Source organism: Patiria miniata, unplaced genomic scaffold (assembly GCF_015706575.1).
Source record: "Patiria miniata isolate m_02_andy unplaced genomic scaffold, ASM1570657v1 HiC_scaffold_10, whole genome shotgun sequence".
NCBI lineage: Eukaryota > Metazoa > Echinodermata > Asteroidea > Valvatida > Asterinidae > Patiria > Patiria miniata.
Genome location: NW_024037048.1, coordinates 8,978,687 through 9,003,336, shown reverse-complemented (window position 1 = coordinate 9,003,336; position 24,650 = coordinate 8,978,687). Strand labels below are relative to the sequence as shown.

The 24,650-nt window shown below is 38.8% G+C and overlaps 2 protein-coding genes across 2 annotated transcripts; both read left to right on the top strand.

The window, feature by feature from the left end:
- The first annotated feature begins 1,503 nt into the window (after nucleotides 1–1,503).
- On the top strand, nucleotides 1,504–5,737 carry LOC119737170. Its single transcript, XM_038211343.1, has 5 exons — nucleotides 1,504–1,645; nucleotides 2,948–3,028; nucleotides 3,410–3,532; nucleotides 3,679–3,728; nucleotides 4,539–5,737. The coding sequence occupies exons 1-5, from the start codon at nucleotides 1,543–1,545 to the stop codon at nucleotides 4,617–4,619; spliced, it is 438 nt and encodes a 145-aa protein (XP_038067271.1). The 5' UTR covers nucleotides 1,504–1,542; the 3' UTR covers nucleotides 4,620–5,737.
- Nucleotides 5,738–7,143: 1,406 nt separating this feature from the next.
- On the top strand, nucleotides 7,144–11,236 carry LOC119737176. The gene is made up of 5 exons (XM_038211351.1): nucleotides 7,144–7,366; nucleotides 8,642–8,722; nucleotides 9,115–9,237; nucleotides 9,384–9,433; nucleotides 10,249–11,236. Exons 1-5 carry the CDS (start codon nucleotides 7,264–7,266, stop codon nucleotides 10,327–10,329), a joined length of 438 nt encoding a protein of 145 aa, XP_038067279.1. The 5' UTR covers nucleotides 7,144–7,263; the 3' UTR covers nucleotides 10,330–11,236.
- The last annotated feature ends 13,414 nt before the right edge of the window (nucleotides 11,237–24,650 follow it).

Below are 24,650 nucleotides of genomic sequence, written 5' to 3'. Positions count from 1 at the left end.
TAAGTCTTCTTTTCTTTTACCACTGAACGGGTTGAGATATATTATCAAACGCATACCTCTTCCACGTACAAAACCCGCTTTACAAAGGGGAAACATCTTAAATATATAGAGGAACAAAAAAAGAGTTTCTAGAGCAGATTAAAAATGCTTCAATTATGGACAAAACATCTTTATCGTCAACAAAGTCGACAAAAGCAGTCAAAAAAGCAAACAATATGCTAATACCAACAAGCTCGATCGCAAATATCTTGGAAGCTGCGGGCCAACGAATTCGTGTTCATGCAGGAGTCACGTGATTGTGCCATGTAATTTCTGGAAGGAGTAGTGTTTTGAGTTATAAAAGAAAATCAGGTTTTTTGCCCAAGTGACCACATGACGACCTTTGAGCCCAGTTTGGTCATGTGACATGTTGGGCTGGGTTACTGATACTGCTGACAAAGTTTGGTTAAAATAGAAGATGTCAACGTTTGTTACTAACTAACTATAACGGACTAACGGAGAGATACGATGATTTATTGAGCTGCTATCCCGCAGCTAGAAAGATATGGAACATCACAAGACTGGACACAACGAGTTCAAGAAGGAAATGAAATCCTATCAAACAAAAGAAGGGGTTTCCGCGCGACCGTGCGGAAACCTAGTCTGGTTCGGTGGTTCCCAGGCCAAAAGATTCTGACTATTCCTGATGAATCTTAGGTAAGGTAGCCTCCGGTAATACATTGTATTACAATTTACATCACGTGACTAAAACGGGAGGAATTCCTCCTTTTTTTCGAGAATGTCCAAAGTTTGCCGAGTTCATTTCGTCGACAATCGGATAGCGCCCGAGTATTTCCGAGTACAATATGGGTTTAATTAACTGCTAATTGCTTATTAAAAACTTGTTAAAATGAGTTGATAATTAATATTCATTGCTTTCATTAAAAAAAATGAAATTCAACGACGATTTTGTGCTTCAATTATACTTGGATCGTATGGGCGAACTTTTTGCTGCGTCATGTACTATTTTGAATTTGACGACCGTTACCGAGATTTTCCAAAACTCGGTCTTCATTCGGCTCCGCCTGCTAACAGTGCTATTTGGGTGCCTTATTTTGAAGATTCCAGATCAACATTAGTCAATGTTATCTAACAGAAACATCAAACTGTATTATCATAACTGTATGATATTACGAAGCAAGTGATTTATTTAAAAATTTGATCAGAACATTAAAAGCTAAAAGTGATAAAGCGAAATCGGAAACGAAGCCGAGCTTTGAAAAAGGGCCATCAATGTCGTCATGTTTATTTTTAGCCAGGGAGGCTGCCTGACCTATAATTTAGACGTGAGCGTCGGGAATAATTGTCAGGTCTGGGAACCAGACTAGGGGGTTTCCCAAAGGCACAATCTACAATCATTTTACTTGGGGCTTTCCATGTGTTGCGCACGCAAACATAACAGGAAGTGTTCCAGTTATTATTCGTACGTGAGCTCGCCAATGAACCACAGACGAAAACACGGAGCAACATTTAGTACAAGTGTCTCGCTGAGCTGCAAGGATCATGGCGTTTGTTCTGACCAGGTTGCTGATTTTGGTCGCCTTTGTCGTGATATCTCACGAAGAAATCGTCAAAATAGGACCGAATATAGAATACGAGAATTGTGGTAAGTTGGACCAACCACACTCTTTATAACATCAGTGTAATGGTTAATTGGAAAAATATGGACATGTTTCAGTCTGTATCTGAACATCGATCCCTATTGTCGTGAGAAATGTTGCAAATTTAACTCTTAACACGTAAAACATGTTCATGGTATTCGCAGTTATTACTCCTTGATGAAGACTTTAAAAGTGAAGCCAGTATGGCTTAATTATGGTCCAAATTGTTCGGGGGTAACTAGTTTCATGAATTTCTGGAAAGGCTACTCAATGGGTGTGATGATAGCCTTCTTTCTTGCTTCTGTGAGCTCCGAGGGGGGGGGGGGGGGGGCACTGGCTTAATTACCCCGTTATGTGCATCAGTAGACCTAAAACCAATGATCAAAACCTGCTCATTTTGAGAATATACAACATTTGCAAACATCAACAAACATACAAACAAACTACCACATTACGGGTACAAGCCTTCTAGACTGGGTGCCTGACCTTACAATTCCCAACGACTATAACTTGCTCCATTTCAATTTAAGTGGGATCAGGGAACCCAGGGGCGGATCCAAGAATTTTCGCAGGGGGGGGGGGGGTTCATCAGCAAAAATATCAGAATATCAGGGGGGGTTGCAGGGGGGGGGGGGGGGCTGGTACCATATTTCAACAGGGGGCGCTGTTCAAATTTGACGATTATTAACACTAGATTACAGAATGGTGTACCGTATTTTTAACAGGCGGACCAGTATAATCTTTTAGGGGGTGTCACAGCAGGGGAGGGGGGGGGGTTCGACTTATTTGTTTAGGAATTTGTATGATATTGGCACACAGAAAGGTAGGCATCTGCAGCAGCTCTCACATCACTTTCAATTACAAAATACAAAAGTAATGTTGAGACACTCAGCCATGATGACTCAACACTTAAGGAAACAAATAGCAACTGTTTGATTTATACGTCTGTCTTCGGCTTATCACTATCTTTTAAACTCTATTATTGACAAAAACTTATCATTGATTGATCGATCGATTGACTGATATGGATTTATTGGTCAATCTGGCAGTGTCTTTAAACCCATCTGATTGATAAATGGATGCATGATAGAACTACAGATTGATTGATCGATCTACTGATTGAATGAATGCTTGATCAACTTCGATTAAATAAATCGATAGATCAATGAGTTGCCGAGCATTCAAACAATCGGTAGATTGATCAATCAATCTATAGTTCTATAGTTTTAGCATTTGTCCATTAATCGATCGATCGATCGATCGATTGATCCATCGATTTATTGATGAATCTATTTTTTGATTTATAGGTCCGCCATTCAAGCTGACCCTGTCTCCTAACCCACCCAAACTCAGACAGGCCCTGAACGTCACCGTCGAAATTGTGGCTGGTAAGGGCTTTTTGTTGTTTTTGCTTTGGATTTTTTTTTGGGGGGGGATGTTTTGTTTTTGTGTGGGTGGTTTCTTTTTTTTGGGGGGGGGGGAGTTGGGGGTGATTTGTGTGTTTGTTCTTTTATCATAATGGTTATTCAAGTTTAGTATATTACTTATCGTACGAACCACGTTTGTCAGACAATCAATATAAGGCCAGTTGCAAAATCGTCGGATTGAGAAGATTGTAAATTTACTATCCACATCACAACCAAAACAGAGACTCAAATGAATGACAGAAAATATAGAGCGGAATATAATAAAACAAAACAACACGCAGTCGAATTCAATTTCCTGAAATAAATCAGATTTGTTGAATTGTCTTATTTGTTTATGTTTAGCTTATGACTTAATCGCTGGGGTTATCGAAGCTTACTTCAACGTTTGGCCGTATTACTACAAAGATGCTTACTGCGCTGACGGCAAGACCATTGATCCTAAAGGCTGCTATGTCAGCAAAGGAGGTAAGTTCACTTGACTGGGACTCGAACCACAGACCACTGAACTACAGGACCAGTGCTTAATCATAGTGATTATTATTTTCGTCATGTTTCGTTGACGTAACGGCTTTGTTTTGACTGATGTCATTTTTATTTTGATTTCGTTATAGAAAAGAGAGTCATTTCCTGGACAGTTTGGGTTGATGACAATTTCAAGGAGGTAAGACATTTCTACACACTTTCCTCTTATAAATTTGGATCTCTTCATTTATGATATCTATTGTCGTCTCCAAATTCGGGGAGGGGGCTGTGTACTAAGAGGTACAGGTCTCGAGCTGGGGAGGGGGCATGCGAACTCTCCCATACATTTGTAACTACGTCATTACTTAAAGGGCTAATGTATTTTGTGTTACTGCAGTCCTTGGCAATGCACCTTTGTGTCTCATTTTATCAATCAATTTTCGTTTTGCCATTCTCAAGGGTATCTTGGTGCCTTTTTGGTTTTATGCTGATGCAAATTTCAATATTCATGAGCAAAACTGTGATGTCATTTCAGACAGAAACCTCAATGTTACAGATATTTCATCACCAACATTGTCAGAATTTTGGATATTTCGCTGTCGTAAAGTTTATTTTCTTTGGTGATTCGTCGTTCTGTCAGTACATGGCAGTAAGCCAATGAGCAACCCTTTCTCACAAACATTTTCAATGAGCAAACTTTTGTGTTTACAAAAATGAACAGAAAATCCCTAAATTGAACAGTGTTTTCCTGACATGACATCACAGCAACAGCGCCCTCAGATGCCGGAAAGGAGGGAAATGTTTAAGTGTTTAAAGAAGTGCATTTTTCAATAAATAGTGAAATTCAAATATTTTTCATATACATTTAAGAGGAGTAGAAAGTTGAACAAAACATTTACCTAAGAAAAATCACTTCATGTGCCCTTTAAGACATGGATTGAGCATAATCACTGCTTCTCAATTTTAAAGTTTAATTCAGTTTTGTTGTTTTTTATTTTTTTATTTTCAGACAAATTACGTGGCGAATGCAACCCTTCGTAACGAGGACGGTAACATGTTGTTCTGTGTTCGCGCCAAGGGAAGGTTGTAAGATGTTACAAGCTTCATGACGCCATGACGTCGTAATGTTCAGCTTCAGCGTTTCATCAACATTTATTTCCAATTCCAACAGGCAATAAGAAATATAGAAACATAAATATAAAGAAGAATTGGTATCAGAGGCACAACCAAAGAAGCAAAGTCTTTAAATAATTAACTACAAATATTTTTTTTAACATACAACAGCTTCGCTGTAGCATTCATTTTTAAGTACTTTGTTTTAAATTAATTTACTCATTGTTGATTGTCTTAAAACATTTCATATTTCCTGAAATATCGAAATCTCTACTTTCAATCTAGGCCTTTATTGAAATTGGAATTAAACTGTATATATATATATAATCAGGATAAAAAACATGATATTTCGATAGCTTCGCTTTTACTCTAAATTTGTCGGTATGACAAGGAAATGTCATTATTTCAAAAAAAAACAAATTGTACTCAGAATAAAGTGATCATGTTGATTATCATTAGCGCGCGATGGAATAGACGAAAAAATCCACATGATTATTAGAAAACTTTGTTTTCTATTTTCTTTACAAGACTCTCTTGAAATTATTGCGATATTTATTTTGCAAAGCACATGCAAAAGTACAAATTAATGCCAAACATACCATTTCATGACTAAAATACAATGAATTGTAAGACGGAGAAAACCGTGAGTATGTTTAAGGGCCCATTGAACGATTCTTTTCTTAGAATACATTAATTTGAATAAAAGAAAATTTACGACACAGCAAAACATCACAAATTCAAGCAACTTTTGGTGCTAAAGTAGCTGTAACATTGAGGTTTCTGCCTGAAATGACATCACACTTTGCTCATAAATACGGAAATTTTCATGAGCATCAAAACCAAGGAGGCACCAAAATAGTATTAAAAATGGCAAAACGATAATTGGAAATAAGGTTAAATGGCACACAAAGGTGCATTTTTAAGCATTGTATTTAACAAAAATAATTGGATGGGCATTTTGAGAATCTTTGAGCATATTAAATAATTATCATTGTTTGCTATAACAACCCTTTAAAAGAAAGCGCTCTCATTTCGGGTATAATTTGTATATAAGAAACATTTGAATAAAATCTTCTCATCTTTTGAAAAAAGTCACAAAAGTGCATGGATTGGTCAGTGTTTGAGTGTTAGCCGCCATGACAGGATGACGTCACAATCAGCCCCGCTAGCCCGGCTGTTTACACATTCAAATAATAACATTCAAATATTAGTGTCAGAAAAAAATTGTAATTCTTGTCAGGGGCAATATCACACGACTGCGATAATATTTGCGAAATCGCAAATATTTTCGCAATATATTTTTGCGGTTTGTAATGTCCCTTCAGGGCCACGATACTTTTGTGCTTGGAGTGCATCATTAAGCAGTCACGCTTTTAATTTTGTGTTTGGCACAAAAACTCAAAGTCATCGGCACGGAAGACATAATTTTTTTGTATGCGACGCGGTCCGTGGTCATCGGCCCTGGTTTAGGAAGGGCGCCCTCTGCGCACAGCAAAGTTCGAGTCATGATGTACAAAGGGCGCCCTCTGCGTTGGGGTCATAAATAAACATCTAAAAATGTTTCAATTACGGGCAAAACATCCTTATCCCTGCTTTTTTAAAAACAAATATGTATCCATAAGCCGTGTTAGTCTGCTAGATACGGGTACCTAGTAAAGGTAGAACTTTAAAGACTAACATTAAATATATGACTTAAGCTTGAATAGCGACAGCTACTTCATCAGCCGATCGAGGTAGCCGTAGCTATGAAAGCTTATACCATCAATTTAACATTGTCTTCAAGTGCAACCTTCAATATGTACCTGTTTTGTTTAATAATTATTTCCGCTCTGAAATTTCCGCGTCATTGACTTCTATGAGGACTCCTACAGACTTAATTTGAAACAGAAAATACGCGAAAATCTGGAAGCACGAATTATGAAATGAAAGTCGACAAAAGCGGCCAAAAAGCAAACAATATGCTAATACCAACACGCTCGATCGGAAATATCTCGGAAGCTGTGGCCAACGAATTCGTATTCATGCATGAGTCACGTGATTGTGACATTAATTTCTGGAAGTAGTGCTTTGAGTAAAAAAAAAAAAAATCAGATTTTTGACCCCAGTGACCCAATGATGACCTTTGACCCCAGTTTGGTCATGTGACATGTTGGGGCTTGGCTACTGATACTTTTGACAAAATTTGGTTGAAATCGGTCAAAATATGTAGGAACAGTAGACCATGTCAACGTTTGTTACCAACTAGCTTGAGCTGCTGTATCCCGCAGCTAAAAAAATATAGAACATCACATGACTAAATACAACGAGTATACAAGAAGGATTTGAAATCCTATCAAACCGAAACTTAGACAGGAACAACATAGATACGAGTAAACAAAAGTCGGCATCAAATTAAAAGAACGGGTTTCCGCTTGACCGTGCTGAAACATTGACAAAAGACTTGTGTACTACACAAACATGGAGGGGGTTTCCCGCATTGCAACATATCTATATATAAATCGGGGCTTTTCAGGCTGCGCACACGAACACAACCAGGAAGTGCTCCAGATTTTATTCGCCAGTGAAACACAGACAAAAACACTGAGCAATACAAGTGTCTCCCTGGGTGACCTGCAAGCATCATGGCGTTTGTTCTGACCAGGTTGCTGATTTTGGTGGCATTTGTCGTGATATCTCACGAAGAAATCGTCAAAATAGGACCGAATATAGAATACGAGAATTGTGGTAAGTTGGACCAACCACACTCTTTATAACATCAGTGTAATGGTTAATTGGAAAAATATGGACATGTTTCAGTCTGTATCTGAACATCGATCCCTATTGTCGTGAGAAATGTTGCAAATTTAACTCTGAACACTTAAAACATGTTCATGGTATTCGCAGTTATTTCTCCTTGATGAAGACTTTAAAAGTGAAGCCAGTATGGCTTAATTATGGCCCAAATTGTTCGGGGGTAACTAGTTTCATGAATTTCTGGAAAGGCTACTCAATGGGTGTGATGATAGCCTTCTTTCTTGCTTCTGTGAGCTCCGAGGGGGGGGGGGGGCACTGGCTTAATTACCCCGTTATGCGAATGAGTAGACCTAAAACCAATGATCAAAACCTGATCATTTTGGGAATATCCAACATTTGCAAACATCAAAAAACATACAAACAAACTACCACATTACGGGTACAAGCCTTCTAGACTGGGTGCCTGACCTTACAATTCCCGACGACTATAAATTGCTCCATTTCAATTTAAGTGGGATCAGGGAACCCGGGGCGGATCCAAGAATTTTCGCAGGGGGGGGGGGGGGGGGTTCATCAGCAAAAATATCAAAATATCAGGGGGGTGGGGGGGGGGGCTGGTACCATATTTCAACAGGGGGCGCTGTTCAAATTCGATGATTATTAACACTAGATTACAGAATGGTGCACCGTATTTTGAACAGGCGGACCAGTATAATTTTTTTGGGGGGGGGGTGTCACAGCAGGGGGGGGGGTTGGACTTATTTGTTTAGGAATTTGTATGATATTGGCACACAGCAAGGTAAGAATCTGCAGCAGCTCTCACATCACTTTCAATTACAATATACAAAAGTAATGTTGAGACACTCAGCCAGGATGACTTAACACTGAACAAAATAAATAGCAATTGATTTGTACGTCTGTCTTCGTTATCTTTTAAACTCTATTATTGACAAAAAGTTATCATTGATTGGTCGATCGATTGACTGATATGGATTTATTGGTCAATCTGGCAGTGTCTTTAAACCCATGTGATTGATAAATGGATACATGATAGAACTATAGATTAATTGATCGATCTACTGATTGAATGAATGCTTGATCAACTTCGATTGAATCAATCGATAGATCAATGAGTTGCCGAGCATTCAAACATCGGTAGATTGATCAATCAATCTATAGTTCTACCATATGTTCATTAATCGATCGATTGATTGATTGATTGATTGATCCATCGATTTATTGATGAATCTATTTATTGATTTAAAGGTCCACCATTCAAGCTGACCCTGTCTCCTAACCCACCCAAACTCAGACAGGCACTGAACATCACCCTCGAAATTGTGGCTGGTAAGGGCTTTTTGTTGTTTTTGCTTTGGTTTTTTTTTTTTTTTTTTTTTTTGGAGGGGGGGTGTTTTTGTGTGTGTGGTTTCTTTTTTGGGGAGGGGGGAGTTGGGGTGATTGTGTGTTTGTTCTTTTATCATAATATTAATGGTTACTTCAAGTCTAGCATATTACTTATCATACGAACCACGTTTGTCAGACAATCAAAATAAGGCCAGTTGCAAAATCGTCGGATTGAGACGATTGTAAATTTACTATCCACATCACAACCATATCAGAGACTCAAACCAATGACAACAAATACAGCACGGTATTTATAAAACAAAACAACACGCAGGCGAATTCAATTTCCTAAAATAAATCAGATTTGTTGAATTGTCTTATTTGTTAATGTTTAGCGTATGACTTAATCGCTGGGGTTATCGAAGCTTACTTCAACGTTTGGCCGTATTACTACAAAGATGCTTACTGCGCTGACGGCAAGACCATTGATCCTAAAGGCTGCTATATCAGCAAGGGAGGTAAGTTCACTTGACTGGGACTCGAACCACAGACCACTGAACTACAGGACCAGTTCTTGATCATCTTGATTATTAAATTCGTAATCTTTCGTTGACGTAACAGCTTTGTTTTAACTGATGTCATTTTTATTTTTATTTCGTTATAGAAAAGAGAATCATTTCCGGGACAATTTGGGTGGATGACAATTTCAAGGAGGTAAGACATTTCTACACACTTTCCTCTAATAAATCTGGATATCTTTATTGATGATAGCTATTTTCGTCTCCAAATTCGGGGGGGGGGGGGCTGTGTACTAAGAGGTTCAGGTCTCGAGCTGGGGAGGAGGCATGCGAACTCTCCCATGCACTCTGTAACTACATCATTACTTAAAGGGCCAATGTATTTTGTGTTACTGCAGTCCTTGGCAATGCACCTGTGTGCGCCATTTTATCAATCAATTTTCGTTTTGCCACTTTCAAGGGTATCTTGGTGCCTTTTTGGTTTTTATGCTGATGCGAATTTCCATATTCATGAGCAAATGTGTGATGTCTTGTAGGCAGAAACCTCAACGTTACAGATATTTCATCACCAAAATGGTCAGAATTTTGGATATTTCGCTGTCGTAAAGTTTCTTTTTTTTTGGTGATTCGTTGTGTCAGTGCATGGCAGTAAGCCAATGAGCAACCCTTTCTCACAAACATTTTCAACGAGCAAACTTTTGTGTTCACAAAAATGAACAGAAAATTCCTAAATTGAACAGTGTTTTCCTGACATGCCATCACAGCAACAGCGCCCTCAGATGTCCGGAAAGGAGGGAAATGTTTAAGTGTTTAAAGAAGTGCATTTTTCAATAGATAGTGGAATTCAAGTATTTGTCATATACATTGAAGAGGAGTAGAAAGTTGAACAAAACATTTACCTAAGAAAAAAATCACTTCATGTGCCCTTTAAGACATGGATTGAGCATAATCACTGCTTCTCAATTATGAAGTTTAATTCAGTTTTGTTGTTTTTCATTTTTTTATTTTCAGACAAATTACGTGGCGAATGGAACCCTTCGTAACGAGGACGGTAACATGTTGCTCTGTGTTCGGGGCAAGGCAAGGTTGTAAGATGTTACAAGCTTCATGACGTCATGACGTCGTCATTTTCAGCTTCATAAATATAAAGATGAATCGGAATCAGAGGCACAGCCAAAGAAGCAAAGTCTGTGTTATGGAGTGCCCACACAATCATTGACAAAAGTACATATTTTTATGGACAAAAGAAGTCCTCGCAAAATTCCAGCGGTTGATCTAACTGATAAAATACCAGTTCTGTATATAAAAGGATGCTACCCTCAATATGACCAAAGTCAGTAACAATCAATTATTAATGATGATGATGATGATTATGATGATGAGCCGGTGATTTTTACTTAACATACAACAGCTTCACCGTAGCATTCATATTTTGACAGAACTTTGAATGACTGTACGACTAGCCACGAAATATAATGTAGTCATTGTTTATTGTCTTAAAACATTTCATATTTCCTGAAATATCGAAATCTCTACTTCCAATCTAGGCCTTTATTGAAATTGGAATTAAACTGTATATATATATATATAAAGGATTAAAAAAAACATGATATTTCGATAGCTTCGCTTTTACTCTAGATTTGTCGATATGACAAGGAAATGTCATTATTTCAAAAACAAACCTAATTGTACTCAGAATATAGTGATCATGTTGATTATCATTAGCGCGCGATGGAATAGACGAAAAAAATCCACATGATTATTAGAAAACTTTGTTTTCTATTTTCTTTACAAGACTCTCTTGAAATTATTGCGATATTTATTTTGCAAAGCACATGCAAAAGTACAAATTAATGCCAAACATACCATTTCATGACTAAAATACAATGAATTGTAAGACGGAGAAAATCGTGAGTATGTTTAAGGGCCCATAGATGAATTTTTCTTGGAATACATTAATTTGTGCAACTTTCTACTCCTCTTAAATGTATGAAAACTATTTGACATCCCTTTTTGATAACATTTATTGAAAAGTGCACTTCTTAAAAGCATTTAATATTTTCCATGCTTTTTCGGACAACTGAGGGCGCTGTTGCTGTGATGTCATTTCAGGAAGACACTGTTCAGTTTAGCGGTTTTGTGTCCAAATTGTGAACCCAAAAATTGTCTTATTGGAAACAATTGTGAGAAAATTTTGCTCACTAACTTACTGCCATAAACTGAGACATCATCGAATCACCAAAGAAAGGAAAATTTACGACAACAAAATCATGTATCTGCCTGAAATGACATCACACGTTTGCTCATGAATATAGAAATTTTCATTAGCATAAAAACCAAAACGGCACCAAAATACTCTTTAAAATGGCAGAACGATAATTGGAAACAAGGTTAAATGGGACACAAAGATTCATTTTCAAGAATTGTATTTACAACTTTTTGCATGCGGCCTTTAAGAATCTTTCAGCATATTGAATAATTATTATTGTTTGCTAGGGTCGATACACCAAAACAACCCTTCAAAAGTATAATTTGTATATAAGAAACATTTGAATTAAATCTTGTCATCTTTTGGAAAAAGCCAGAAAAGTGCATGGATTGGTCAGTGTTTGAGTGTTACCCGCCATGACAGGGTGACGTCACAATCAGCCCCGCTAGCCCGGCTGTTTACACATGCAAATAATAACATTCAAATATTAGTGTCAGAAAAATTTGTAATTCTTGTCAGAGGCGATATAATTGCTTAATCGCGTCAGTCCTGCGACCCGATTTACCCTGAACGTCAAAACACTGCTGGGTTTATTACTGCGCAAGCTTCGACCGAAAATCTGATCCCTGTTTACACAGCTACGCCGTAGCGTTTGACTCGTAAGCTCCACAGACGAGTCGGTTTTCCTCAGAAGTCGAGGGACAAGGGGTTTATTAGTTTGGATTTCGCGGCTTTTCACACCAATTTTCCGCTGCTCTGTCAACAGCCAGCGGCTCCCGGAGCGAGGCCGCCGTACTTCGGCGCGACTAGCCCGCCTCGGGCTGATGTACAACGCGCTATTAAACCTGGCACTTTCATTGGCGTTTGTTTTGTTTGAATAACTGGCGTTGTGTACTCATCGAAGGCAGACAGTGTGGAGTTATCGTCTTGTCATTCATGTTGGTTACATCCATACTACGTCTCAAGAGGTAAAGAACTTTCAGGATAGCATGATACATGACTACCATTAAAACAAGCGTCTTAAAGGGAATATACAACATTTGCACACATCATAAAAGTCTACTAAATTATCACGAAAAACCTTACTGGACTGATAGTGAACGACAGTCTTTCGCTCTAAAAACAACTAAGTCAAAATATTGACTGGTTTTCCTAGATATTGAAAATTGACTAGGAATTTAGTTAAACATACAAAGTTCCATACTATGACTAGAAAAAGTAGTTGGGTTTGACTCCAATTTCAGTTACATGTATTTGCATAACTATTTTTCCCAAGTCACTAATACTGACTGGAAAAATCTAGTCAGATCGACTGATTTCCAGTTGCACCCAGCTTACCCTGAATGGCTAGTCAAATTTAACTGGTTTCTAGTCAAATCTGACTAATGCTTTTTTAGAAACTCATGGCACCTGGTGTGCTATTTTTGTACCAGTTTTTAACGCTGGTTGGCCGACCAGTGTTGAAGAAACCGGCTTTTTTCAAATACTTTTTAAAATCATCACCAACAGAAACACCACCACATAGCATTGCAACAACAGTAGAACAGCAATGAGCCTTCCCCAGCAATAAGTTAAGCAACTCGGCTCCATAAATCACTGACACATTCACATCGAAACCATCAGTCTTCATTAGCTGAAATGAAACTGGAAGTTCAACAAACCAAGCATCATCAATGTCCTTCAACAAACACAGGGAAATCATTTCCAACAGTTTCCTACACATTTCCTGTAACATGTACGCCTCGTTAGAGTAACTGTAGTATCACTTTCATATATTCCCTCCATATTTCGTTCCATATGTTTGTTTGTTTCTCTAATTGTTTTCACACCTGGTTGCCTGTTTCGCCTTGTGTCAGGGAAATATCAACATGAACAGCGCCCCATCAAAATAAACAGCGCCCCCATCAACGTGAACAGCGCCCTCATTAACGTGCACAGCGCCCTCATAAATTTGATCAGCGCCCTCGTAAACGTGAACAGCGCCCTTGTCGACGTGAACAGCGCCCTCATCGACGTGAACAGCGCCCTCATAAACGTGAACAGCGCCCTCATCAACGTGAACAGCGCTCTTATAAACAACATTGAAATCATACATTTTAAAGATCAATTGCTCTGTATATTTCTCTGTTTATTGATTTATTAGTTCGCAAAATTCTGTATCGAGTTTGTCATCAGTTTTTCTTCCTTTTTTCCAGTTCTACTTCCAAGTTATGGATACACTATTATATTCTATAAAGATTGATACCGTATTGTCTTTAGAAGGAAAAACAGTAATTGGCAGTTATATCCTCCTTCAGTTGTAATTCTAAACATGTTAAAAAGTAAGACATTTTAATAGGATAAATTTGAAATGCAGCATCATTTGTAATAATCTTTTAACCTGTTTTTGAAACCCTCGTTCTCCGCCCTATGTGCTGGCAAGTTTTAGCCGGTCATTGGCAGCTGGGTTGCCGTATACAGACAACACAACACGTCAACAAAACAAAGACTTGTCTTGCAACTTAGTGCTGTCATGCCTAAAAGGGTCTTGTTGCTCGAAGTAAGCCCGCATGTCCAGCTTTGAAATGTTCTTGAGCAGTGAGTAGCAGTCCGTGACAGTACGAGAGCTTTCTTCGTTGGCTTTTAGACGACGTTCTCCGTCAAAGACACGGTCGCCGGAAGGGATTCCTTGGCATGCTGACGTACAGTAGCCCCTGGCTCAGCAAAAAAACTACAAAAATAATGGACTGTTTTCCTTTCCATCCCATCCCAAACTTGCCAGTGAAACAAAACACGCAGACTTGCTTGATTCTCCAACATTTTACGGGTGAGTGATCACCCAGGGCACGGAGGCAGGACAGATGGCGAGATGAAGACGATGATGCACGTTACTTCAGAGAGAAGGAGGATGTAAGACGTTGACAAAACACAACAAAGATGACAGAGATGTTCTTCACTTTTACAAAATGACAATGGCCTTTGGCGAATACCCAAGATTTTTTCTCTCTTTTTTTGTGGCTGTCTTTCTTCACTCCAGTCTCAAGTATACATTGCTTTGACATCACATGCATCAGTGAGTCCAAACTTCGCAAGAGACAAACGAAGTACAATGAAAAAAAAAAAGCTGTATGGGATGCAAGCATCCACACAAGTTGAAACTTTACAAGGGCCAAACGGAGTTCAAACATTTCAAGGATTCAAACCATGGTATGCATCAGAAGAAAAGTGGGTGTGTTTTTATGGTAAAAACTAGGAATGATCTCTTACGTATCCTGGACCCAGCAACCTTTCTCCGTGTTAAACCTTGTTTTCTAATGAACCACTTTACGTTTCTGAACAACGAAAATACCAAAATCCATTTGAACTCGGTGTACTACACACATCTTTGACATTCGTTTGTTCTCTAAACAAATATCTCAGAAGCTGCGGGCCAAGAATTCGTGTTCATGCATGAGACACGTGATTGTGCCATGTAATTGTGCCATGTAATTTCTGGAAGGAGTAGCATTTTGATGACCTTTGATGACCATGATGACCTTTGAGCCCAGTTTGGTTATGTCACATGTTGGGGCTGGGCTACTGATACTCTTGACAAAGTTTGGTTAATATCGGTCAAAATATGGAGCAAATTTTAAATCAGAAAAAAAAACAGGCAAACGGACAACTCAACAAACAAATGTATAACACAGAAAAATTTAAATTAAAAATAAATAAAATATAATTGCTTAAAAAAAGACGAGCAAACGAGCAAACAAACACCTAAAAAACCGACAACAGACAGACAAATAGACAGAGACCGACAGCCCAGCAGACAGCAAGACCGACAACAGACAGACCGACAAACACCCATCCACCTTAACACCCCAACCAACAACCAAATTCAAGTTATAGTTAAAAAATGAGAGTTCAACTAAAATTTTCAATCAAATAAAAATCGACATTAATGTTTTTGATGATGTTAGCATAGACCATTATCTTGATGATGTAACTGACCAGCAGCTGCGCTGTAGATTTTCAGAACTAATTAAGTGATAACTGCTGAATATCGACATCTATAAATCTGTCTTCGAAAGCAGTTTAATATGAGTGCCCCAAACACATCGCATGATCCATGAGGTCGGTTGTACGGAGATGAAATCCTGGAAACAAAACCTTGTTTGGTAACGTCAACTCGGCTCCTGGGAACATGCATGTGTTTGGCAGCTGATCTAGTCCGATGTTCTGGAACATGCAAGCTAAATGGATTAGCAATGGTTACATTGCACTTGCTGTGGATATGTTAATCTGTAACATCACCTTGATTGTTATGAAGGACCTTGGACATAAACAACAAATAAAGTCTTTGTAGTCTTTCGAGTCGATTAGATTGTGATTGAGAAATTGAGTTAAAAACTACAGTACAAATTCCAGTTGCGGTCTGATAACAGAGCAATGTAAGTTCGAAGTACATGTTTATTTTTACAGTATCTAAAATGTCGCCACACTAAACCAATCATACGGTTAACCTACTGACAAAATTCAGTCTGCTATCTATGAAAATACCAAGATCTTTCTGGGTGGAAACACGGTTTAAAACACAATCAAAAATCATGTAATTAAACACGCAGGGCTTCGTTTTTAGTGTCACAGAACATTTCTTCAAGTTAAGATCCAATTCCCAGGTTGTACACCAGGGAAGTACTTTAATTATATCATCCGGTAGAGATGCACAATCAGAATCATTGAATTCATATCATCTGCAAGTAGAGATCTGTCCGTGAGACATGATGGCAAATCATTTATGAACAATGTAAATAAGACAGGACCAAGGACGGAACCCTGGGGCACACCAGAATGAACAGGATACCAGTTGGAGCATTCCCCATCAACAACTACTCGATGTTTCCTTCCAGTTAAATAACTACATAACAGATTCAGTAAATGGGGATGTATATGATACGATGCAAGTTTGTGAATTAGAAGATTATGATCAACCCGATCAAAAGCTTTGGAGAAGTCTGAGATAGCAGGCTGGACATGATACACAAGTTCGGAGATGTTCGGAGATAGTAGGCAAGACATGACACACAAGTTCGTAGATGTTCGGAGATAACAGGCTGGACATGATACACAAGTTCGGAGATGTTCGGAGATAGCAGGCAAGACATGATACACAAGTTCGGAGATGTTCGGAGATAGCAGGCAAGACATGATACACAAGTTCGGAGATGTTCGGAGATAGCAGACAAGACATGACACACAAGTTCGGAGATATTCGGAGATAGCAGGTTGGACATGATACACAAGTTCGGAGATGTTCGGAGATAGCAGGCAAGACATGATACACAAGTTCGGAGATGTTCGGATATAGCAGGCTGGGCATGATACACATGCTGTGCACACAGGACCCTCTCAAACACCTTTGAAACAAGTGGTAACTGAGATGGTCTACGATAGTCGCTACACTGTTTTTTTACCAGATTTGTGTTTGGCAACAATGTTAGCAAGTTCCCAGCATGAGGGAGACTTGATGATTGTTGAGCTGGTATCCCGCAACTAAAAACAAGCAGCAAAATTCAGGCATCGACAGCAAAAGTCAACATTGCGAGATGCGGCTCTCCTTTACTTTTTAAAATTCTTTTTTTTTCCTGCATATGACTTAAGCCTGGACACTAACAAGTTGACTTGACTAAACACAATACAAAGATGTATACGGGCACTAAGCATGTACGTCCCTGTAAAGTTATCGATCAGTTTTGACAAGCACATAACAAAATAAAACGATTAAACAAAGAGCGATATTATCACATATCAGTAGCGATCAAGGTGGTAGAGTGCCTAATGTCAAAACGCTTGAATTCATTCAATAGGATGTAATAGGTCTCTTGGGAGAAGACAAAATCTAGAATATCTCCTCCCAAAATACACTGTAACAGTCTACATCATTATAATAGTCCACGGTCCATCGTCCGCTGAATAAACCCACACGCGTGTGTCACACAAGGGGCGATGTACTTTCTGGCCTGGCTGGCTTTACGCACAAGACATCATAACAAGATTGGAATCATGTAAAAATGGCAAAACATCATGTAAGTCTCATTGGATTAATGCCGTTACGCTACGCACGGTAAGCACATTTTCTTGAGTCTGTTTAAGATGGTTGGCGTTTAATAGTTATGCCCGCTTCGGTTAATGCGCTCACCAAAATTGACGGTAAGGAGTAGAATCCTTTTAGTCTGTCTTTTGACCTTTTCTGGTGTATTTTATGTAAAATTCAAGCCAGTCGAATGCACAGGCGCTGTTTCTGAGAAGGGCCGTGACTAAGTCTTCCAAAATCAGCAACTGTCTTTTCTTTTCGACCATTCTATATCCACTGTCCCTGCGTGACTTTCGGCCTATTTGCGTGCGGATTCCCGTAGGCTTATTAAGTATGTTGAATAATTAGAACATATGCATTTATGTATTTATTTTTTCAGTAGTTTGCAAGAGATGCTTACTAAACCATTTCCATTTTGCGGACATGATAATAATATTGATTCAAACCCAGTATAAGCGACAATCCTAAAAGTGTATCTCTGAGTTGATCAAGCTTCAATAGCTTAGCCAGCCAACGCCCTCGCGCATTGAGGGCAGAAGATGAGCCAGAAGTGCAAGACCTTACGACCGAGAATTCGTCTTATTAACGGCCTTGCAGCAGCTTGCATGCATTTCCTGCCTTGCCTCTACTAACCCCTAGCAATGTAACAGAATTGGATGCACCCGTCAGCCCCAATCACATCAGCGCACTTTGCCATATTTCCATTTTAATTCCGCGACTTCCTATATCAACCTGCTCGCACCGCACCGTCCTCCACAGCCGTTCCTGGCCAAACAAATAAAGTTACATCCTGACTACTCACAATAATATCTCTCTGCGATCTAACGATCGACTTCTAGCCGCCGCTTGGGGAAAGATGAGCCAGTTACCGCCGCAGTTTAGGCGGGAAAAAGTGCCAAAATGTGTTCATTTTCGCGCCAAATTTGATTTGCTGCCAGCCGTGTGCACACCGGAGTCGCCTGCCGTATGGATTGGCGTTATTACTGCTTTCAACTGGAGAGAAAAGATGGTGTTTTTTTTCTCATTCAATGAATCATGGCAAGTTTTACTTTACAAAGGCAGATGGCCATGGTGGTATACCACAGCAGATTACCAAAGTTTGACTATTTACAGATTTATTGGAAAGGCATAAATACTAGAATTGAATTTACTTACATACTGCTCTCATTCTTACTAAACACTGTTCACATTAACGGGCATCAATGACATGGGCGTCGCGGGGGGGGGGGGAAGCACCCCCCCCCCCCCCCCAAAAAAAAGAGGTGCGAAGTCATATTGCTGTATGAATGCACATAACAACATGGGCGTCCGCGGGGGTGTCAATGGGAGTGGAATGGGCAAATGTCCCTCCGCCCACCCTCGAAAAAATGATAAATTGAGAATATGCTAGAGAAAGTACAAGGATTTGAGGAAATATTGTGCTTTGCCCCCTCTAGAAAAAGATCCTGGCGACGCCCATGATCACTGATGAATATTTTTCAAAACAAAATTTCCCCAAAATTCAAAAATTACATTGTATATTTCAAACACCCCAAACACATTCATTTTCTCCGGCAAAACTAATTTAAAAATATCAATGTCTTCTCCCCTATACCAATAAAACACAAACATATTTTTTAAAATATGTCTTAATTATTGTAAAACAAAACAAAACCAAAAGAAAATTCATCTCTAAATCAGAGACGGTGTTTCGGTAAGATTTAAGGGACCCGTTGCCGCTAACAATAAAATGAAACTACGTATGAAAGTTCTGCCTCTCGAGAGGCAGCGCAACAAAACCGCCGGAAATATTGTCATTTTTACCAGCTATCTCTGGCTTCCTGTGTGATTTGTATTCATCAGTTCAGTCTCCGGGACATATTAATATTGTACGGTGTGAGAGAGAGTGCTTTGGCAGAAGCGCAAAGCCGCTTGAACTTTAATATCGTCCAGGCCTGTGCGGCGATAGCACGGCGGAGCGTTAGCGGCGCGGCTTCGCTAGAGCGCCTGGGGGCGTAGAGGCGATTTCCCCGGGTAAGGATCACTTGCCAGCCGCTCGATTTCCTGAACGAGTTGCAAGTACGGACAGATAAATATCTCCCTGTAGTTACTTATCCCTGGTTTTAATCTATGGGCAAAACAGTGTGGAATGACGCAAAGGGAAACAGCAATAATGCTTAGCGGGGGAGAAATACGGTAGATATTGAGAGGAATAGGTCTTTTATTGAATGAACATGTAAACTATGTTGCAGAATGTTAAAAAAAAAAAAAACACACGTCACATTTCATTCATTGCGAAGAGATATTCACTTCTTTTTTTGTTTCGAGATTTTTTTAATCCTTTGAGTATTTCCAAATGAAATTAGCTAAACAATTTAAAGCGTATTTTCATGGTGAATTACTTGTCAATTCTGTCAGTTATTTAGACCGAAGGAAAACCTTTATTATAGAAAAAAAAAACTTTGGAAAATGAAACTCAAAAAAAAAATGCTTGCAGTTTTTCATCTTTATTCTGGTATATCTTTTCCGAATCAATTTCAGCAGTTAAAGAAATACTAATCTATTTTTTTCCTCAACTTTTTTTGCAAATCTCTAAATCGGTTTCAAAATTCATTGAGCGCAACTACAAGTACCGCATACCAGCCACACGTCACGAAACCGTATTGATTTTAGCTGGTACTCAACAGTTAAACATTACTAAGCAAATATTACCTGCTAAGAAATTTGCTAGAATCGGACCTGGTCAATGCCCGCGTTTAACTGGACTGAAATGAAGTGATGGATATGTAGCTTCTTCTGATAATACTGTTACATTTTTGCCTTTTATTTCTCGCAGAAAGCGGCGTATAACCTGATCTAACCCGAGATTTACGCAAATTGGATCAGTGAGAAAGTGTTCCACTCGACAGCTAAAAGCCTCCCCTGTATCCGACCATGACGTTTGCCCTCCGGGTGATTAAGCCTAGGATTGGGATATTATAGTCGCAACCATTTTGCTAAGATTGTGTTAATCGGATCAGGTCCCTATACTAGGTCCATGGATCAACGTTACAGTCACACCAGGAAGAAATGGTTACCAAACCCAACCATCCAACTTGCTTAAGTGTTTTCGCCCCGTAATTTCGTAACGATATTTAACGCGATATGGTCGACAAAATACAGGGAGAGTAAAAAATAGCGGAACCCAAAACAAAGAAACATATTTCATATAAAAAACAATAGCACCAAAATAAATTATGACTTGGAAGCCCATTTATTAAACTACTTTTAAATGAGAAAATGTTTTCAATTGCTCTACATGTTAGAATTTTATCAATATTTAAACGAAGTAACCCTAAATACGTTTCGTCCAAAAACAAGTAATTTATTGGGTGTTCTGACTGTTTCGAACAACAAAGAAAATGGTACAGAACACTTGTTTCAACAACTGTAGTACACAATTCATTGAGCGCGATCACACATTGCCATAGACAATCAACTCCACAATATCTTTATTAACAACCCTGCTTTGGCGAACTATAGGATTTATAAAATCCACTTCTTTTTTTAAAAGACGGGTCTTCAAAAGGACTTGGTTAAATATTTTTAACTTTTAAACTGACGTTTTATCGCTGGTAATGTTTAAAGACAAATGTAACGACAATTCTTGAAATCGCATTTTTGGTCGAAACAGATTTTAAGGTCATCTCGTTTAAATGGCGATATAATTTGAACGGATTGAGCAATTGAATAATTGTTTTCATCTTTAAGTAGTTTATGAAATTGGCTTGCCAGTCATAATTATTTTTGGTACTGCATATTTATTACACCCTGTAGGTAATATTTTTATGCCAAATGACTGCGAGACTCAAGAAAAGCCTGGTCTAACAAAGTTTCAGTGAACCGTTTAGTAAAATGCTTTCACGTTTTAAGTAAAATTTCTTTACACACACACAGAATTTCCACCTCCAATTCCGATACTTGGTCCAAACATTGCCATAGACAATCAACTCAAGAAGTGATCTTCATTTAACGACTGGCGTCCTTTCTCTTATCCCAGCACCGATACACGTTAGTCACATGTCACGTGCATTCTCATCCACCGATGATAGTCATAATTATTAAAAACAGCACGTGGCCACCATTGTCACACGCGTTTCCCAAATAATTAAATGACTGTATCTCGTGAGGGAACGTCTTCGCGTGTATTGTTGTCTCGTCTATTCCCACCGTTATTATCTATGCATTGACAACACTTAGAACAACAGTCACACACTATCCTTTCATTGATTGCTTGTTGATATAACAATGATGTTATACCACGGCATGCTATAGTAACTGTGTTGGCCTTGGGTGGATATTTGCCTCGTCTCATCATCATTACGTGTATGAACCAGCAGACGATTGTTCCATCAACTAATTAAACTCCCAGCGTTAATATGTTATTACCATCGATTTTATAATATAATATCTGGTTCATGGTACGAAGCTGGGCTGGGAAAAACATCACAAAGACTTTGTTCTCCAGAGAGATCCTTGATCTTAAGTACTAGATTGATTGTCTCTTCTGGAAGACAACAAAACAATGACAGACAGCAAGTCGTCATCTGGTCGAAGTCTTTCGGGAATCCATGCATTTTTAAGCCTTTCTGTGCCGTGAATCTCTAAATTTAATAATGTAATAATAAAAAATGTAACTATTGACTTTAGATAAAACACTGAGAAAATGCAAAAACTTTTATTTATATTTTCAGCAAGGACGACAAAAGAGAAAAAATATAGCATCTTTACATTTCGGAATACGTTATTTATTTTGAATACTTTTGTTAACTACTCAGAGAGCGCAAACCTCCGTCAAGGTTAAACAATTCCCCGCCATATTGTCAGTACACCCAAAAGAAATACTCGCATAAATGGTGAAGAATCCTTAAAAGAAACCCTGGATCCAGACCCAGACCCGGATCACTTCCAACATGTAATCGATTTGTACTTGTACCAAGGACCACCCTTAAACAGAATTTCATGCAAATCTGTCCATAACTTTTTGAGTTATCTTGTTAACAGACAAACCAACCAACCAACCAACCAACACGATGAAAGCATAACCTCCTTAGCAGTGTTAATAAGTTGTGCAGTTAAGACCAACCGTCTTTGTAAACAGGTAATGCATGGCGGTGATGGAAAAGCATTCGATCAAATTTGAACATAGACGTGCTTAGCGCGTGGGAACTTTACTTAAAAAAATTTGGCATAAGATCGTAAGCAGATTATAAAGTGGAGATGGGTTCACTTCGAGACAGTGGCAATTCGATCACAGAAAGGAAAATCTATCATCGTCTCCGATGGCCATCTCGCCTGCAGGGCTATTTCAATTGCCATCGACTCCCACTCTATTACCGACCATTTCCAGACGGTCTGATTACGGAAATTTAAGACCAGGAGCCCCGGTGCGAGGCGTGATGGTACACGCCCAGGCATCATTTAGCTTATGTTCTGCCGTATCCGATACGATGTAATTCGCTTGAACGTCAACGCTAAGCTGTTACAAGCACTAGAAGAGTTTACTTGAAATTTCCAGCTTTTGGTAAACTTCTCCGCAAAGTTCTGTTCATGCAACGGGAGTTTTGTTCCTCGATGACATTCAACTTTTTTGGTGCGTGATTTCAAAATTACATTAGTCTTCGCAAATGTTTTGCAACACGATGTTTACAAATAGGTATCCCTGTTTGTGATTCACTTATTCTCTTCGTTGGTTTACCAAAATATTTTACCTGTTTGCTTAACCTTTCTCAGATTTTACTACAAACACGCCGTATGTCGATAAAGTGTATCTATAAACCACTTATCTCTGGATAGGCTTTTAACTGACACATTCTTGAACGTCACTGCCGCCTGTTGAAAGGCCACCATACCGATTCGGATCAAATCAGAAGAAGGATTTTTCTTTCTACATGTTTAATAGGTTAATAGTATTGGGAAGGTGTCAACCTTTGAGTAGCCGCATCCAACAACAGTTCCTGTTTCGTGCTCCCAAATACATCACTCAAGAGCTAACATACAGGGTGAGTAAAAAAAAAAAAAAAACCAAATGCCAGGACCAATTGTAATGAAGTTCTATCAAAATCTAGAATATGAAAGCCCAATTAACAAGCTTTCTTTTAGTACAATAATCATTCAAACCACTCTTGTACTTTTCAAGTTCATGTTCTTTCAGCAAAACGAAAACAATTCACAAGAAATGTGTGTGAATTGTTTTCGTTTTGCTGAAAGAACACACCTTTTTTTGTGATCCGTGGACAGAACTTTAAAACGGTGGTTGTGTTTAAAATTCCGTAACTTGAAAAGTACATGAGTGATTTGAGCGATTCTTGTACTAAAAGAAAGCTTATTAATTGGGCTTTCTTATCCTAGATTTTGAAAGTGCTACATGCAGAACTTTATTAAGAAAATGGTCATGACATTTGGGTTTCCTTTTATTTTTACTCACCCGGATCACTAAGAAATAAAGGTTAACTTTTGCACCTTGGAGTTGGTACAGTAGTGGCACCCCTAGGGGTGCAAAATTGAACCTCTAAGCTGCAAATTTGCACCTTTTAAGGTGCAACGCGTTGAAGAATTGAATCTATGAAGGTTCAAATATGCACCCTATTTAAGGGATGCTGCATACTATTGTGTCAATTAGGGTGCAAATGTGAACCGTTATTTCTCAGTAATATGTATACTGGGACTTAATATTCAAAGAAGTTATTAAACACTGACAGAAACTGTCGTCTTTTGTTCAACTGATGACTGAGCAGTGTTCATAGCTCATCACGGTAGTTTAATAAGCATGGCTGGCATTTCTGGTTCACATCGACTAGATCAAGGCTTGCTGTAGGGAGTAAAGCAATGACGGAGATACATGATATCGTATGATGCTACAAGGGGAAACGAGTCCGAACAAAAAAATATGTAGCTGTTGGAAAGCAAGGTAACTTAACATGGTTTGAGATCTGTAGTCAAAGATCTTGGGAATATGTCAGCTGGTTTGGGGGCAGTTGTCAGTTGGTTGTCTGAAATAGACTTGGACTTGACATGTATCATTAGAGCAGTGTGTATCTACACACTGTAGACTTTACTCCGAGATGCGATGAGCAAGCAGGCTACGTAGCTCGATACTGACCCGTCAAAAGGGTTTCTATTACCGCCTAA